The sequence below is a fragment of the Corvus brachyrhynchos genome, unplaced genomic scaffold, assembly GCF_000691975.1.
Source record: "Corvus brachyrhynchos isolate BGI_N302 unplaced genomic scaffold, ASM69197v1 scaffold310, whole genome shotgun sequence".
In the NCBI taxonomy this organism is placed as follows: domain Eukaryota; kingdom Metazoa; phylum Chordata; class Aves; order Passeriformes; family Corvidae; genus Corvus; species Corvus brachyrhynchos.
Genome location: NW_008236213.1, coordinates 3,753,294 through 3,768,685, shown reverse-complemented (window position 1 = coordinate 3,768,685; position 15,392 = coordinate 3,753,294). Strand labels below are relative to the sequence as shown.

At 40.2% G+C, this 15,392-nt stretch overlaps 1 protein-coding gene across 1 annotated transcript in view; it reads left to right on the top strand.

The window, feature by feature from the left end:
* The first annotated feature begins 25 nt into the window (after positions 1-25).
* The window catches only part of SNX18 (sorting nexin 18), a 19,048-nt gene continuing 3,681 nt past the window's right edge, over positions 26-15,392 (top strand). The window contains exon 1 of the mRNA XM_008643228.2: positions 26-1,055. Within this exon, the coding sequence (XP_008641450.1) occupies positions 26-1,055 (1,030 nt within the window). The remainder of the gene's footprint in view (positions 1,056-15,392) is intronic.

Genomic DNA, 15,392 nt, shown 5'->3' with positions numbered 1-15,392 from the left:
CTCCCGCCTGTCCATGCAGTCTGACATGCCCCTGAGCTTCCGCAGTGGCCATCTGGCAGGCCACCTGCACCCACCCAGCAGCAGCACCAAGAGTTCGGCCACGGTAAGCCGCAACCTCAACCGCTTCTCAACTTTCGTCAAGTCCGGTGGGGAGGCCTTCGTGCTGGGCGAGGTATCAGGCTTTGTGAAGGACGGGGACAAGCTGTGTGTGGTGCTGGGCCCCCAGGGCCCTGAGTGGCAGGAGAACCCCTACCCCTTCCAGTGCTCCATCGAGGACCCCACCAAACAGACTAAATTCAAGGGCATGAAGAGTTACATCGCCTACAAGCTGGTGTCCAGCCACACTGGGCAGCAGGTGCACCGCCGCTACAAGCACTTTGACTGGCTCTATGGGCGCCTGGCTGAGAAATTCCCTGTCATCTCCGTGCCCCACTTGCCAGAGAAGCAGGCCACTGGCCGCTTTGAGGAGGACTTCATCTCCAAACGTCGCAAAGGCTTGGCATGGTGGATGGACCACATGTGCAGCCACCCGGTGCTGGCTCAATGCGATGCCTTCCAGCACTTCCTCACGTGTCCCAGCACAGACGAGAAGGCCTGGAAACAGGGCAAGCGCAAGGCTGAGAAGGACGAGATGGTGGGTGCCAACTTTTTTCTGACCATCAGTGTCCCCACAGGCCCTGGAGCCAGCCTGGACTTGCAGGAGGTGGAAAGCCAGGTGGATGGCTTCAAAGCCTTCACCAAGAAGATGGATGAGAGTGCCCTGCAACTTAATCACACGGCCAATGAGTTTGCCCGCAAACAAGTCACTGGTTTCAAGAAGGAGTACCAGAAGGTGGGGCACTCCTTCAAGTGCCTCAGTCAGGCATTTGAGCTGGACCAGCAGGCCTTTTCAGCTGGCCTCAACCAAGCCATAGCCTTCACTGCAGAAGCCTATGATGCCATCGGGGACCTCTTTGCAGATCAGCCCCGGCAGGACCTAGATCCTGTGATGGATTTGTTAGCGCTATATCAGGGGCATTTGGCCAACTTTCCAGACATCATCCATGTGCAGAAAGGTAAGACCCTTATGTGTTTTCTGAAACAGTTTAAGTTTTATGTGTCAGTGATATGCAACAGATATAGGAACCAGGGACTAAATTTGCCCTGTGTCTGTCCTGCTGGCCTTGGGTTCAGTCTTCCTGTGTTTACTCAGGTAAGTAAACCCTTGCTAGAAATAACAAAAAACACATCAGTGACAATTTTTTTCCTGTGTCAAAGGCCTAGACATAGCTGGGAGTTTTGCTGGTCAGAGATTGCTGTGTTTGGCTGTATATCTCTGAAAGCAACCACATCTAGCTCTACTGCTGATACACTAAAGATTAATAGGCTTGTTTACAAACCATGGAAGTCAAGTGGTATGGAACATCTATTACTCTGAGTTACATTAGGTATCTTAAATCTCCATCTAGTAGGTAATGAATGTGAAGTAATATGAAGATGCAGGCACTCCTCTGATTGACTGCCCTGTTCAAGGTGCATGTGGAGGTATGTGTTTTGCAGCATCAGTCTGATGAGACATTTAAAGCTGCTGGGTCATGTCTGTTCAGCCAAGCATCTTGTGGTGTCTTTGGAAGAGTAATGATCAGCTACAGTGTTCTTAGTTGGAGTTGCTCAACCTTTGCCCTTATTATCATGAACAGATGCTGCTCACCTGATATCCTTTCAGCATTTTTCTAGCTAAAATAAGCTTTTCAGGTTCAGGTTGCTATTTGTAAGGTACTTTGTAATCTGTCAGAATGAAAGAAACTCAAAAATGAAAAAGACATCTGCTACGTAACTAATGACACTTGTTCAGATAAACAGAAGTTTGTAGTACTGTGTATGTGGAGATGCTGCTGTTAAATTATTGATAGTCATGCACTCTTTACCACTGCAAGTAGGTAAGTCCATCATTCATTCTTTTCTATGTTACATTCCTTACCTGTAGTTTTCAACTCAAAAGTTCAGGAGGGTGTGGGGATTTGAGCTGTAAAAGAGACCAAGAAAACATCACATATGCTCAGCAGAAATAGGCGTCCATAAGTTACCCAGGAAAATGCATGAGCTTTGTTGAAAATTATTTTGGAGATTAATAAGTTTTGTTCTGGATCCCAAGTGAATTGTCACCCAGGGGGAATCAGTCTTTTTGTCCTTACATGGCATTTCCAGGGGTTTTGCATCTGGAACATTAAATATGGTAAAGAAAGAGTTGGAAAAGTTTTTTTTAGCAGAGCAAAAAGATGGGCTTCCAGAGGTATGCACTGCTGGGAACGTCTGAGGAAAGAGAGTTGCTACAAAGTGCGCTATTTGTTGTTATTTAAGAAAATAAGCTTTTCATAAAAATTGCATGCATCTAAGTCAGATTTCCATTCTGCTGTCAAATCTCAAAAATTGTGAGTGGAAACTTAATTTTATTTTGAACAGGAAGGGGAGGTGTGAAGCCTAACATTTGAGGAGTTGCTTTGCTAGCTGCTGTGGTGTTGTGTTCTGATAACAGCTTTCAAATATTTTAGATTTGGAGAGATGGATCGCCTTGGCAATGCCTCATGTTTAGGAGCAGAGCACGTTAAAGTGAGTTGTCATCTAGTAGGATTATCTGTAAGCTTCTAGAAAAAATAAAGGGACAGATATTTTTATTAGTTGGAAAATCCAGCAGACTGTATATACTATTTAAATAATGCATCCTCAAGCTTTAAGGTTATATGGAGGTCTTCACTGAAGTATTTTTGGAAACAAGGCTTTGAAGAGAGGATTGGGAATAATAAGGTATGCAGTGAACCCATCCTTATTTCTTTTGTAATTCTGTTTGAATTTTGCACCTACGGGTGAACTGGGAAAGGTTCATGTAAATACCTAGAGCAGTGCATGAGCGTGAAATATGTAGAGGTGATTTTGGGCTAGAGCACTGTCTTGGAGCGGCTTGGAGAAATGTCCAGCTCTCCTGCATGCGGCTATTAATGCTCCAGCACCTCTGGGCTAGCACTGTGTTCACAATATCATCCATGGTACATACCAGTCATAGGAATATGGCATGGGCATGAGAGGTTGGTCTCTTGAGTGTCCATGGTTGTGACAGGAACAGAATTGTGTGGGTTATGTGTTTGTTGTTGTTTCTGCTACAGGACAGCAAACTAGAGCAAAACTGAGAGTCCTGTTTTGCACACCGTATATTGCTGGTTTATTACTCTTAAGAGGTACTTCTAAAATGGTACAGCTTTTAAATTTCAATCTGTAAACTTCAGAGGAAAATATGAACTGTTTGGTGTTCCTGCAACATAAAGGCTTTCTTTTAAATTTACTGTCTGGGATTGTTGCCAGTTTTGAGAAATAATACTGTCTCTGTAGACTATACAAATGTCTGTTGGTGATAAGAAGTCATCTGAAAAATAGAGTTGATGTGTTTTTCTTCAAGGGTTTTATTTTCTAGTGTACAACCTCATTAAGCAGTAAAATGACACCTAAGTTCCCTTATAAGTAGCAGAAGCAGCAGCCTAACTGATACATTAATTAAATAGCCATGCTTTTAAAATGATGAACCCTGAAATTAGGAGTAGTGCTCTTTTTTTTTTTTTTTTGCTACATAATGCAAATATATTGTTTACTTTGGATAAAACTGAAGATCATATTCCCCTGGACCTAAGAAGGATGGAAAAACAAAAGCAGCTGTATCCAAAACATGCCTGTATCTGTGCATAGAGCTGGAGAACCGTGAGTGTGAGAATGATCAACTCCCAGTCAACCCTCAGCTCAAGCTGGATCCCTGCAAGTATATGGGGCTTGATAGGATTCATCCAAAAGAGCAGGGTGATGTCATTGCAAAACCCTTCACAATGATTTTTAAACAGTCTTGGAAATCCTGAGAGGTCCCAGCTGACCGGAAGCTGGCAAGCATTGTCCCAGTTTTAAGAAGGGCAGGAGGGAGAACCCTGGAAACCACAGGCCTGTCAGTCTCAATTCAGTGTGTGGTGAAGTTACAGGGAAGATTATTCTGGGAGATGTTGAAAAACACCTGAAAGACAAAGCAGTCCTTGGTGACAGCCAGCACAGCTTCATGAAAGGAAAGTCCTGCTTACTGAATCTTACTTCCTTTTATGACAGGGTAACCCACCCAGTTGATCAAGGGAAGCCAACTGATGTGATCTTTTTGGATTTCAGTAAAGCTTTCGTTGCTGCCTCTCACTGTATCCTTCTGGACAAAGTGTCCAGCTCACAGCTGGACAAACATATCCTGTGGTGGGTGAGCTACTGGCTTATGGGTTGGGCACTAAGGGTTACAGTGATTGAGGTGTCATCAGAGTGGGGATGACATTAGATTAGAGGGATAGGCAATCACCAACCATGTGAAGTTCAGCAAGGGCTAGTGCCAGATTCTGCACCTGGCATGGGGCAGCCCTGGGGAGTATGGACAGTCAGTGTGGACAGACTGGGGAATGAGAGGCTGGAGAGCAGTGCCATGGAAAGGGCCCTGGGGGTCCTGGTCAGTGGCAAGTTGAACATGAGGCCAGCCGGGCAAGGGAGGGGATTGTCCCCTCTGCTCTGCACTGGGGCGGCCTCACCTCCAGTGCTGGGGCAGCTTTGGGTGCCACAGGATAAGACATTAAACGAACAGAGAACATCCAGAGGAGGGCCATGAGGATGTTGAAAGGTGTGGAGGGGAAGCCTTGTGAGGAACAGCTGAGGTCACTTGTTCTGTTCAGCCTGGAGAGGAGGAGACTGAGGGGAGACCTCATTGCAGTTACAACTCCCTTGTGAGGGGAAGAGGAGGGGCAGACACTGATCCCTTCTATGTATGACTGATGACATGACCCAAGGGAATGGCCTGAAGTTGTGTGGGGAGTTTTAGGCTGGGTATTAGGAAAAGGTTCTTCACCCATAGGGTTTTTGGGCACTGGAACAGGCTCCTGAGGGAAGTGGTCCCAGCGCCAAGCCTGACAGATTTCAAGAAGCGTTCGGACATAGCTCTTGGGCAAATGGTGTGACTCTTGGGATGTCCTGTGTAGGGCTAGGAGTTGAACTCAGTGATACCTGGGGGTCTCTTCCAACTCAACATAGTCTGTGATTCTGTAATTTTAACTGCCTTGTCCTGTTATGCTTTTGCTGTACTGCAGTTAGCTGAAGAGCTGCTAACGTGATTTTTAAGTGCATTTTGTGCTATGGACTGAGAACTTTGCATGTTTGAGGTTTTGTTTGAAAACTTTCTGCAAGTTCTGCAAAAAGAGCCACAGATAAAACTTTCCCTCTATGTGGGCTTTGTCTTTTTCCCTAAAATTATGAATCAAAGCCATGTAAGTCTTGCTGTTGCTTTGTCTGCATGTTACCAGGAAAATGTGTTAACTGTTGTGCTTTTAATTGATCTGGGATTCAGGTCTTTCTGCCTTCTGTGCTGAGGACATCGTATGTGATCTGATTTGTGTAATTTGTGTAAAACGTGAACCAACAGACTGTGGGAATATTTTCAAACTGTTCATTATCTTATTAATATTGTTAATTGACATTTTATGAAATGGCAATATCTTCAATAGGAGATTTTACAAGATTCCTTTTCCTCTTCTCTTTTACAAGATTCCTTTTCTTTCATCTTGAGTTCCTAATGTTTAAGGAAATTTCTGCAGGGAAGGAAGAGTTAAAGTTCCTGCAACAGGAGAGACAAAGGAGGTATTTGAACATTTCTGTACCACATGCCAGTCGAGGATCAGCTTGGTCAATGCTTTGAGAGAGACCTCTCCTGGTTTCATATACAACCTAGTCTGGGTCTGATGATTCATTGGATTGAACCCTACAGCAAAGAATGTGCCAAGTTGGAAACCCCACATTTCCATCTGGAAATGCTTGGTTTGAGAGTCCCACTGAGGCTAGTATAGAGCATATCAGTACCAAGGCATACATCCCTTACAAGAACTTCTTGTTCGATAGGTTTTGTTTGAAAAACTAAGTGATTAGGGAAAACTGGTGCCTGGATAGGGTAGATGGCAGAGTGGTGTCTGAAGCTTCTTAACACCCTAGATTCACCAACTCTTTGATGAATCCAGCCCTCAACCCCTTGTAGGTAAATGCTTCTAAAGTGCTTGCGTGAGAATTTTCTTGGGCACATACGTGGGTTTTTGGAATGAAAGATACATATTAGACAGATACACTTGTACGCAGTTTTCTTTAGCCTCCGGCAAGACATTTGCAGAAGAGGGATATCAAGTTCCAGGGGCTCAAAAAATTCAGCTGCATTTTGTAATTTTTTATTGTAGAACTGGTGTATCTTTCAAGAAATACTGGTTCAGGTTTTTTAATTTTGAGAAGAAAAGCAGCTTCCTATTTGTAATGGATAATACCTTCTCTTTTATGCATTTAAGGTCTACTTGGGGAAATTCCCTAGGCATTCTTGGTGAAATAATTTCTACGTATTAATTGCTAAAGCTTCACTCAATTTGATGCAATCTTCCTACTTCAGTAATCTTCAACACAAATGCTCACTGCAGGCCCATGCAAGTTCAGGTTCAGAAAATTTGTGCACTTGTGAGAATTGGAGACAGCATATGCTAGTATTCTAGCTCATTCTTGTCTGGCTCTCTTGTCTTCATATTGCTTAGTGAAAGTAGAGAAGTTTGGGGCATTTTGGATTTCTTTCTTTCAAGTTTTGTTTGAGGAATTACTGTAATTGGCCTCTTGTGATTCATAAAGTGGAAGAAGTACTAACATGCTGTTTCATCTGTGCTTTCCAGATTTCTTCTCTCTCTTAACATTATGATGTTAGTGTTTGACAAACTTCTGGTTATGGGTTTTATAAGAGATCTGAGAAAGTGGTTCTAAATGTTTCCTAAGATACAGGCAATTCCATTTCCTTTGCATGCCAGGATTTAAGAGAATTATTTTTAAAAATAACCTGAATGATTTACTTGTTTCTTGGTCACTATTTGTGAAAAGTAAAATAAGGTAAATGATCTTATTTACCTGAAGCAAACTTAATTCTAGACATAGGCTTTAAAGAATGCACTGGGTGTGTTTTTAGAATATCTTACAAAACTGTAGATGAAAAATCTATCCAGACAGAAGTGCATCAAAATTTAAGGCACCAGAAAACCCAAACAGCACTGGAATCTGGAACTCTCTAACATTTTCAGCTTCCTTCTCCCTCTTCCCCCGAGAGGGAAGGAGTGGTATTTGTATTAATGAATTAATCAGACTGGTTAATATTGGCACCTAAAATTTTATATCACAGTGTAAAAGCAGTGCTTTTCTCTCATGCTTACTTCCTAAGCTCTTCAATTTGTTGTGCAGACGAATGGGTTTTTTCATCACTGTTTCTGCTTTTATCCACCTTTTAGGGTTTTTTCCTCCTCTGTCCCTCAGATGCATATACTTTGCATGGGCTTCAACTCAGGTAGCTGCTGGTTAAGAGCTAGGCATGTAATCCTAGCCAGATGACCCTTAGAGCAGTAAAAAGAGATGGGCACTTCATCTGTGTAAGAACTTTGGTGAGAAAGGATGTACTGCACCAGGATGACTTGTATTTTTTGCCATGTCAGCCTCCCCATAGCTGTTACAGTGAGGATGTAACACTGTCTGCTTGCTGCTGCATTACTCAATATTGTCTCCCAATATTTGAAGGTAACCTTAAGGAAATGGAGCTAAAATGTGAAAGAATCTTCACATTTAGAAACTGTATAAAATTACAGCTGCTTTAGTGTGTGTGAAATCAGAGGACAAGAGTAAATGACTAAAATTGAGTGGTAGCTTTACTTGAAGAAAATTAAACAGGAAGAGGAAAAAAAAAAAAGGACTTCTATGCCCTGTCTCTGAAAGATGTATGGCTCTTCTTAATGTATGATTGTTTTTTCTTTTCCACTCCCCCACAATCTCTGTAGCTTTCTAGGGGAGCAAGATTCATACTGTCCTGATGGGTTTTTTTCCTATTACCTTTTGAAGCTAGTCTGATATTATACACCTTCAGTAACAGAGAGACATTTCATGGCTAATAAAACACGGGTTTGTTTTTTTTAAAAACCTGCTGGTAGGAGAGGATGAGTATAGCTTTTCCTTCCATGGGAGAGACTATACATGCATGACTGCACACCAGAAAGTCTGTCCAGTCTACCCCCTTAGTCCTAACAGGAGAAGTTTTGATTGGAGCTAACACCTGTAGGTTTGACTGCAGGCAGTGCATATTTAAATAAATATAAATTTTCATCAGATTTTTAGTCACATCACAGAAAATGCCACATATTTTGTGCTCACCACAAGCAGTAAGGCCTTGTCTACTGGGAAGGCCCCGTGAGCAACTAGGAAGTTGCAGAACAGTGTATTGAACATTGAAAAATTCAAGATTACATTGTAGAAGGAGGAAATAATTCTGTTTCAAAAACAAAGTAGTGCCTTTTGAGAGACATACAAAGAATCTAGATAGTAGGATGATTCTCTTGCAGCTCTGAGTGTTCCTGGTCTGGCTGAAGGGGCTTCAATCCAAATACAGAAGACAAGAATTGGTAGACTGAAAATATAAAGAAGGTCCCAGAGTTCTTCCAATTCTTTGTTAGCACGTTATCAAAAACAAACGAGCTGACTGATTTTTTCAGTTTGTAAGTCACCTTTGAAACAAGGACGTGTTCCAGCCTTTCCAGCATCTTTCCGTGACTTCATTGTTAACTTTGTTTGAACAGTTAAAGTGCCAAGTCAATAAGTGCAGACTGCATAAGCTTATCCAGCTGGCAGCTTATGTATTTTAAATTGCCTGGTTCAAATAGCACAGAATTTGAAAATTTTAATTAAAAAAGTAGGAAATTACATTTGGCTGAGACCCCAGACATGAGCCTTATCAGGGGACTAGGGCAAACAAATGGCACATGCTTTCTACACAGTCTTGTTTGTATCTTTCATGAATGCCATGAGGAATTAAATAAAATGGAAAAAAAACCAAACAAAAAAAACCCCCCACCAAACATTTAAACAATCTGTGCAGTTCTTGCCAGTGACTTTGGGTTGTTGCTGTAGCAGAACAGGAAGAAATGTGATGTTTTCAGCCTTTGTTTTAAGTAGGTACACATCATGGGTGGACAACTTCTGTAACCATAATGAACTAAGCTACCCTTTTTATACCTACGTGCAGTTCATTAACAGTGTGAAAAGCAAGTTCATCCTGTGATTTGGAGTGTATACTGCTTTGTTGTCCCATGGTAAAAAGCAACTTACTATTCTAATTTTTTTTAGAATTTTTATTATTTTGAATCTTTATATGCATGAATAGCTATGCTGGCTAACTAGCAGTATAGTATATTAAAGAAGCTTTTCTTTGAAATAATAGGAGTGTAGATTATACGATTATAATTTCCACATGTTTTGCTTTTGTACTATATAAAATATTTTTATTGCTTACATTAATGATGGCTTACCTTGAATATTTTTTCTGCAACAGGAATTGTACTTCTTTTTGTCCTTACAGGAAAACTGCAGCATTCAGATATCTAAGAGAGGGCAATTAAAGGGTACTAGGATAAAGTAAACCAGCATCTGCATTTTATTTGCATCTTGCCTCTTTTCTTATGAGTTTATGTTGAACTGTCTATACATGTTTTATTTGCTCATCTTAGGACAGTAGTGGAGCTAAGCAGATGATGATGGACAAGCAAACATCATAAGTTGTGCTTGTTCTTTGCTTTTCTTTTTGCCTTAAGAGAAAACAACATTCAAAAGCAGGTGTTTCATTGTGCCCCAATAAAGCAGTGATGTAAGAGTCAGTGGAACTTGCATTTATACTTACTTCTCTCAGTAATAGTGTATGGACATTGATACACAGCGTTACCTGTCTTCCCCTGTCCATCCACATACCATGAACCTTACAAAAAGTTTAACAGAAGTCACGATTTAATGTAATAGTGCTTACATCCATAGTGGAGAGGAGGAGGAGACGTTTCTGCTCATTTGTTGTTAACCAGTTCTACTGAAAATTAATTTCTATTACCCATGCACAGCATAACTTCTTATGGTTGTTGTTTTGAAGTCAACATTGTGAACAGAGCATTTACAAAATCTGTTAAAAGTCTGTTAACATCTTTCTAACATAAAATGCTTGTTCTTGGCATCCTATTTGGAAAAATTAGTGTTCAGAACCTGTGTCAACTGAACTATAATAGACCAACTCCAATTCTGGAAAAGCAGAGTTCTGTATTAAAAGCTCGTTTGATGCCCCAGTTAGATGTAAACTAATGAGAAGTACTAAAAATGACTGAAAGGTTTCATCTTGGTACTTCTGCAAATTCCAATTGCTTAAATTTTCAAGTGTGGTCCTGAAAAACATGACTAACTTTCTAATGGGCAAATGTACTGTGTTTCTGGTGACCAGCCTGGTTTATGTTTTGCTCTTTTCTGTCCCCCCAGTCTGCACTGCCAGCTGAAACCATACCAAAGGAAAACTGTTTTAAATGGTACATGTGAGTGCCAAAAAGTACAGAACTGGGGAAACCCAGCATTAGTTAGCATTTGCCTCTCAGACTGTGGTGCAAAATACTATATTTGTGATAACAGAGAGCTGTACACATAGTTCAGCTGGATTTTACAATCAAATGATTCCTGGTGGGCCTCCTGTCAGACATCACTGTAGGTACTTGTAAAGTCAAAACTATTCACGAACACAGTTTAAACATACTTTAGTGGCTAAAATAAGGTCATTTGTTTGCTTAAAACACTGCTGGTGTACAATACATCAAAAGATAACAGTTTTGACGTCACTGCATTCAAGATTTGAATGGAAAATATTCATCTCATTTTACATATTTTTTCAATGTGGCTACCTATGTAGCATTATGTTTTGTTGGGGTATTTTAAAATTTTGTTAATGTCATGATGTGAGACAGTAGATGCATTAAAATGGTAATTCTATAATGTTTCTTTCATTTATTTGACCATCTTGCTGTCACTTTCTGTTATAAACACTTCCAAAGGCAAAGTATGGCATATGCTCACATAGCATGGTCCAGCAAAACATTTGTGCTGGAGGTGCTGTACACCAAAGCTTGTAGTTTTCACTGGGGTACTCTGGAACTGAAATGCCCATTGGCAGTATGGAAATTTAAATATGTTTTCAATAGTGTAATCATTTTAGACTCTCTGACCCATACACAGGTATGATTACAGTCCTTGTAGATTTGGATAAGTAAATCGGCTCTGTATGCTCTTCCTCTGTGTGTGTACACTAACCAGCAGATGTATGCTTGATGAGTCTAATCAGATCTTAATAATCATATTATTTAAAATTTTAGAAGTATTAGTTAGACATGTATAGTGGCCAGTAACCCTGGTAGTTTTGAAAAATTGTCATTTTACACTGTGCATTCTAGTACCATTAATTTGGTTTACGTTAATTAAATCAATTTATAAGTTAAGATCATCAGATGAGGTTACAACGAATTAACTTTCTGAAATCTCTAGCAAAGACTGTTTTATTTGTGTGCGATCTCTTGGTTGTGTACATTAAAAAGTGACTTCAGTTTGAACTGAAGAATATACTTTTGAGTGTCAACTTTCAATAAGCTTTGCAGCAGGGTAACTGAAAGAACACATAATTATGTCTGATGTTAATAACTCTGCAGTCAGTCAATGTTGATCTAGATATCAGCAGAGTACTGTAATTTATAAATCTACATTTACAGGATAGTACTATGTTATTCTGGGCTCTTTTTTGAGCAATGGGCAGCAAAATAATAAAACACAAATCTTACTTCTTAGACTATTGTTAGGCTGCAGATTCTAAAAGCATTATAGCCATTTTCATGTATCCACAAAACCCCCTGTAATACTAAAGTAATTGCAGTTTGATGTATTTGAGTTTTATACTTCTGACATTTCACTGTGGAAAAGGGAATGTTGTTAAAGTGGTTTTGTGCCCTTAAGGAGAAGAATATCATCTTTTAAACACAAAGGCTGTGTTTAAAAACTGTTGCGTTGGCACTTACCAAAAACAAGTAGCAGAATTTTGCCTTTGGTTTTGAAAATCACTTGCTTTTTTTTTTTTGCTGTAAACCTGTAGATTTTAAAAAAAGCAACTCATTCCAGTATTAATAACTGTAATGGTACTTTTTGCCTGTGACATTCCTTTTAGTTCAGTCTCTACTGAAAAAGTCTTCTGGTTTTAATTTCAGGCAAATTCCTATTATGCTGCTTTCCATTATAAATCTTGGCCAGAAAATGTAAAGAATTTGCAGAATCTCAGTGTAGGCTTCTTTTGTTAATCAGTGCTCAGAACATTCTTAAGAAAATAATCTGTCAGTGTAGCAAAATCTCTGGTTACAAACTATTTCACTTGCAGTTGAGAGGGAGAAGTTTGGGGGCTTTTTTCGTAGTCCCCGGCCCCAGTGGAATGAGGAGGAGACTCAAGGTAAAGCTTGTGTGTTGAGATAGGAACAGTTTAATAATTGACTGATACTAAAGTAAAATGCAATAATAATGGTGAATAATAATAATGATGATAATAAAAAGGAAACAAACAGGTGATGCACAGTGCAATTGCTCACCACTCACTGACCGATGCCAGACCCCCCTTCCCAAAGCCAGATCTGCTGTGCTTCTGGGTAACTGCCCCCAGTTTATATCCTGGGCATGACTTCTGTGGTGTGGAATATTCCTTTGGTCAGTTCCAGTCACCTGCCCCAACTATGATCCCTTCCAGTTTCTTTTGTGTACCTCCTCTCATGCTCTGCCAGTGAGGAGGAGGGTGGAAAAAAAAGTCCTTGACTTGGAATAAATATGCCTTAGCAAAAACCCAAACATCAGTGTGTTATCAACACCATTCTCATTCTGAATCCAAAACACAGCTACTTAGTAACGGCTACTTAGAAGAAATTAACTCTACCCTAGCTGAGACCAGGACACTCATGAAATGCTTCTGCAACTTCCCTTGTGTTGGAGCTAATGATTGTGTAACCCAGGGCTGACCTGGATCACATAGCTAAGCCATTGATAAAGCTAAACCATCATCTCTCTCCCCAGGCCAGTTGCATTCTTTCATTAGATTAGTCATTTGAGACATCTTGTAACAACATCTTTGCTAGGGGGTAAGAGGGACAACCATGTAGACCAACTTGCTCCGGCAGCACTCTGCTGGATTAGAAATAATGTTATTTCCATGCATGTGAGCCACCCAGGGTTTGCTTTTTCAAATCTTTAAGCAAAGAGCTGTAGTTAAATAATCTCATAATTAAGTAAGGAAAAAGAAAACAGTTCTAGTTACTTTATCTGCTTTTACATCCTTTTATGAAAGCAGCATCATGAATATATTTTTTTCCCTTTCCATTAGAGATGGTGTCTAGATTATAGCAGTGTCTTGTAAGAAAAGTAAAACAAAGAGAGTTGTTCGACAGGTTCAAAGCTCTCCCTTCATTAATGTGCTTTGAAGGGCACATCATTCTACTAGACGATTTAATGTGCTGGACAGATGAATGGTAGGGAAATGTAAGTTGTTTTACCTTCTAGTGAGTAGTGCACTAAACGTTATTTTGTAGCTTGCTGATAGTAGAAAGGTGAAATATTTATTGCATAGATCGTCTGTCTTATTTGCACAAGATTTCTGAGGTGCAACTGCTGAGAGATTGTAAGAAAAAAGAAGTGTCTTTGCTCTGTTTTAGCATAATTCATCACTGAAGTGAAAGAAACACTTTAATAACTGCAGTGATAAAGGCATTACAATCATAGGATATAAAAAATAAACCTGCTGGCTCTTACAAGCTGGGTGAGTTTTCAAGCTGAGTGTTTTGAAGTGAGATACTGAAGACTTCTATGCACTGGTGACTTAATGGGTTCTTGAGACTGACTGTGAATTTCAGACCCTAGTGACTTTAACAGGCACTGACCACTGCTTCTGGTGCTGTATTCAGCAGCGTTGAGCTGATACTTCTTTGTGTTTCATCCATATGCAGCATTACAGTATCCAGTTAAATCATTGCTGCTACAGCAATGTACTGTTTGTATTTTTTAAGAATGGACCAAGCCCAGCCACGAAACAGATGTCATTGTAGTAAACACTGTGCAGAGAGCAAAAAAAGGGCTCGTGCCCTGCAGAATTTTGTGTGGATTAGTAGCTTCAGACACAGCTGATGTTTCACTCCCGTTTGTTGCATGCAGCACTTGAGAGCTGATGTTTGGGTGTTTTGATAAGAGGTGGAAAGGGGAAGATGGTACATCCCTAGCAGGTATCGCTGTTCTTTGGCTTCTGATTGCATATGCTGGCAAGCCTGCCTTCCTAGGGAGACTAAGGAGTTGAGTGAAAAGCAGTCTGGATTGCAGTCTGCAAGAGCTGAGCCCCCAAACTTTTGCCTTCTGGCCACATTGCACAGTGCAACTTGGACTTGGACACACATATGCATCAGCATGGATTCATAGGAGTACATGTGTACTTCCTGTGTGGAGGAAGAGTGAGTGTATGGATCCAAACCCATCCTTAGCTGACTCTTCACACATTCTCAGAACATTTGTTACTGGAATAAAACTGCAGATGATGTGAAAATACACTGTTTGACCCAAACCTGAGTGCTCTCGGGTTAAGTTGGTTTTGTTTTCTTTTTCCCTGATGGTATATAACTCTTCCTACCTCATAGCAATCTCATGTTTGCATGAGTAGCTTACTGTCTCAATACACTTCTTTTTTTCCTTATAACTCCTCAGCATTCATTTAAGTTGCTGTTTTTGTACTGTGTTTTATGGCTTGAAATTCTTTCTTTCTATCAGAAACTCTATTGTCCCTGTTTTCTTGGCTTCTAGCACAATACACTAGCACAAATTTTGCTAGCACAAATGTCCCTTGCTAAACGTGTTTATATCATTTTGTGTTGTCTAATCTCATATTTCAAAACAAGGACTGAAATCTGAGTCTCTTTTAAGCCCTTAGCTGCATTCAGTGAGCACCAGCATCTGTTTAATATAAGGCTTTGGGCAATAAACATCCTTCGTATATGCTTTTCCCCACCTTTAGAACAGAAAGAGATGTAGCACAGTTTTTGTATGATTTTTAATCCAGGCCCTCTTCACTTGCTTGAAAGCTAGTCTTGATCACTGGAACATGATTCCTGACAGAAGGTCTTTTCCATAGACCAGACTTTAAATGCATGAGCAAGATTGTACAGAATCTGTACATCTGGATCTAAAAAAAAACCCCAGTAATTTATTTTTATGTAATCCATCCCTCTGGGAACAGGGATGGTGTGTATTTATCCCAGGCATGTACTCAGCAGGAGGCTTCCTTGAGCCAATATGCACTGGGAGGTGGCTCCTTCTGTTTCTTTTTCCTAAAATATGTGCTAGCCTTTTCTGGGACTGCTGTGATTCTGCCTTTTTTTTTTTTTTTTTTTTTAAATATATCTTGTTTTTTTTTGTTGTCTTAACAAATACTTGGTATTCAC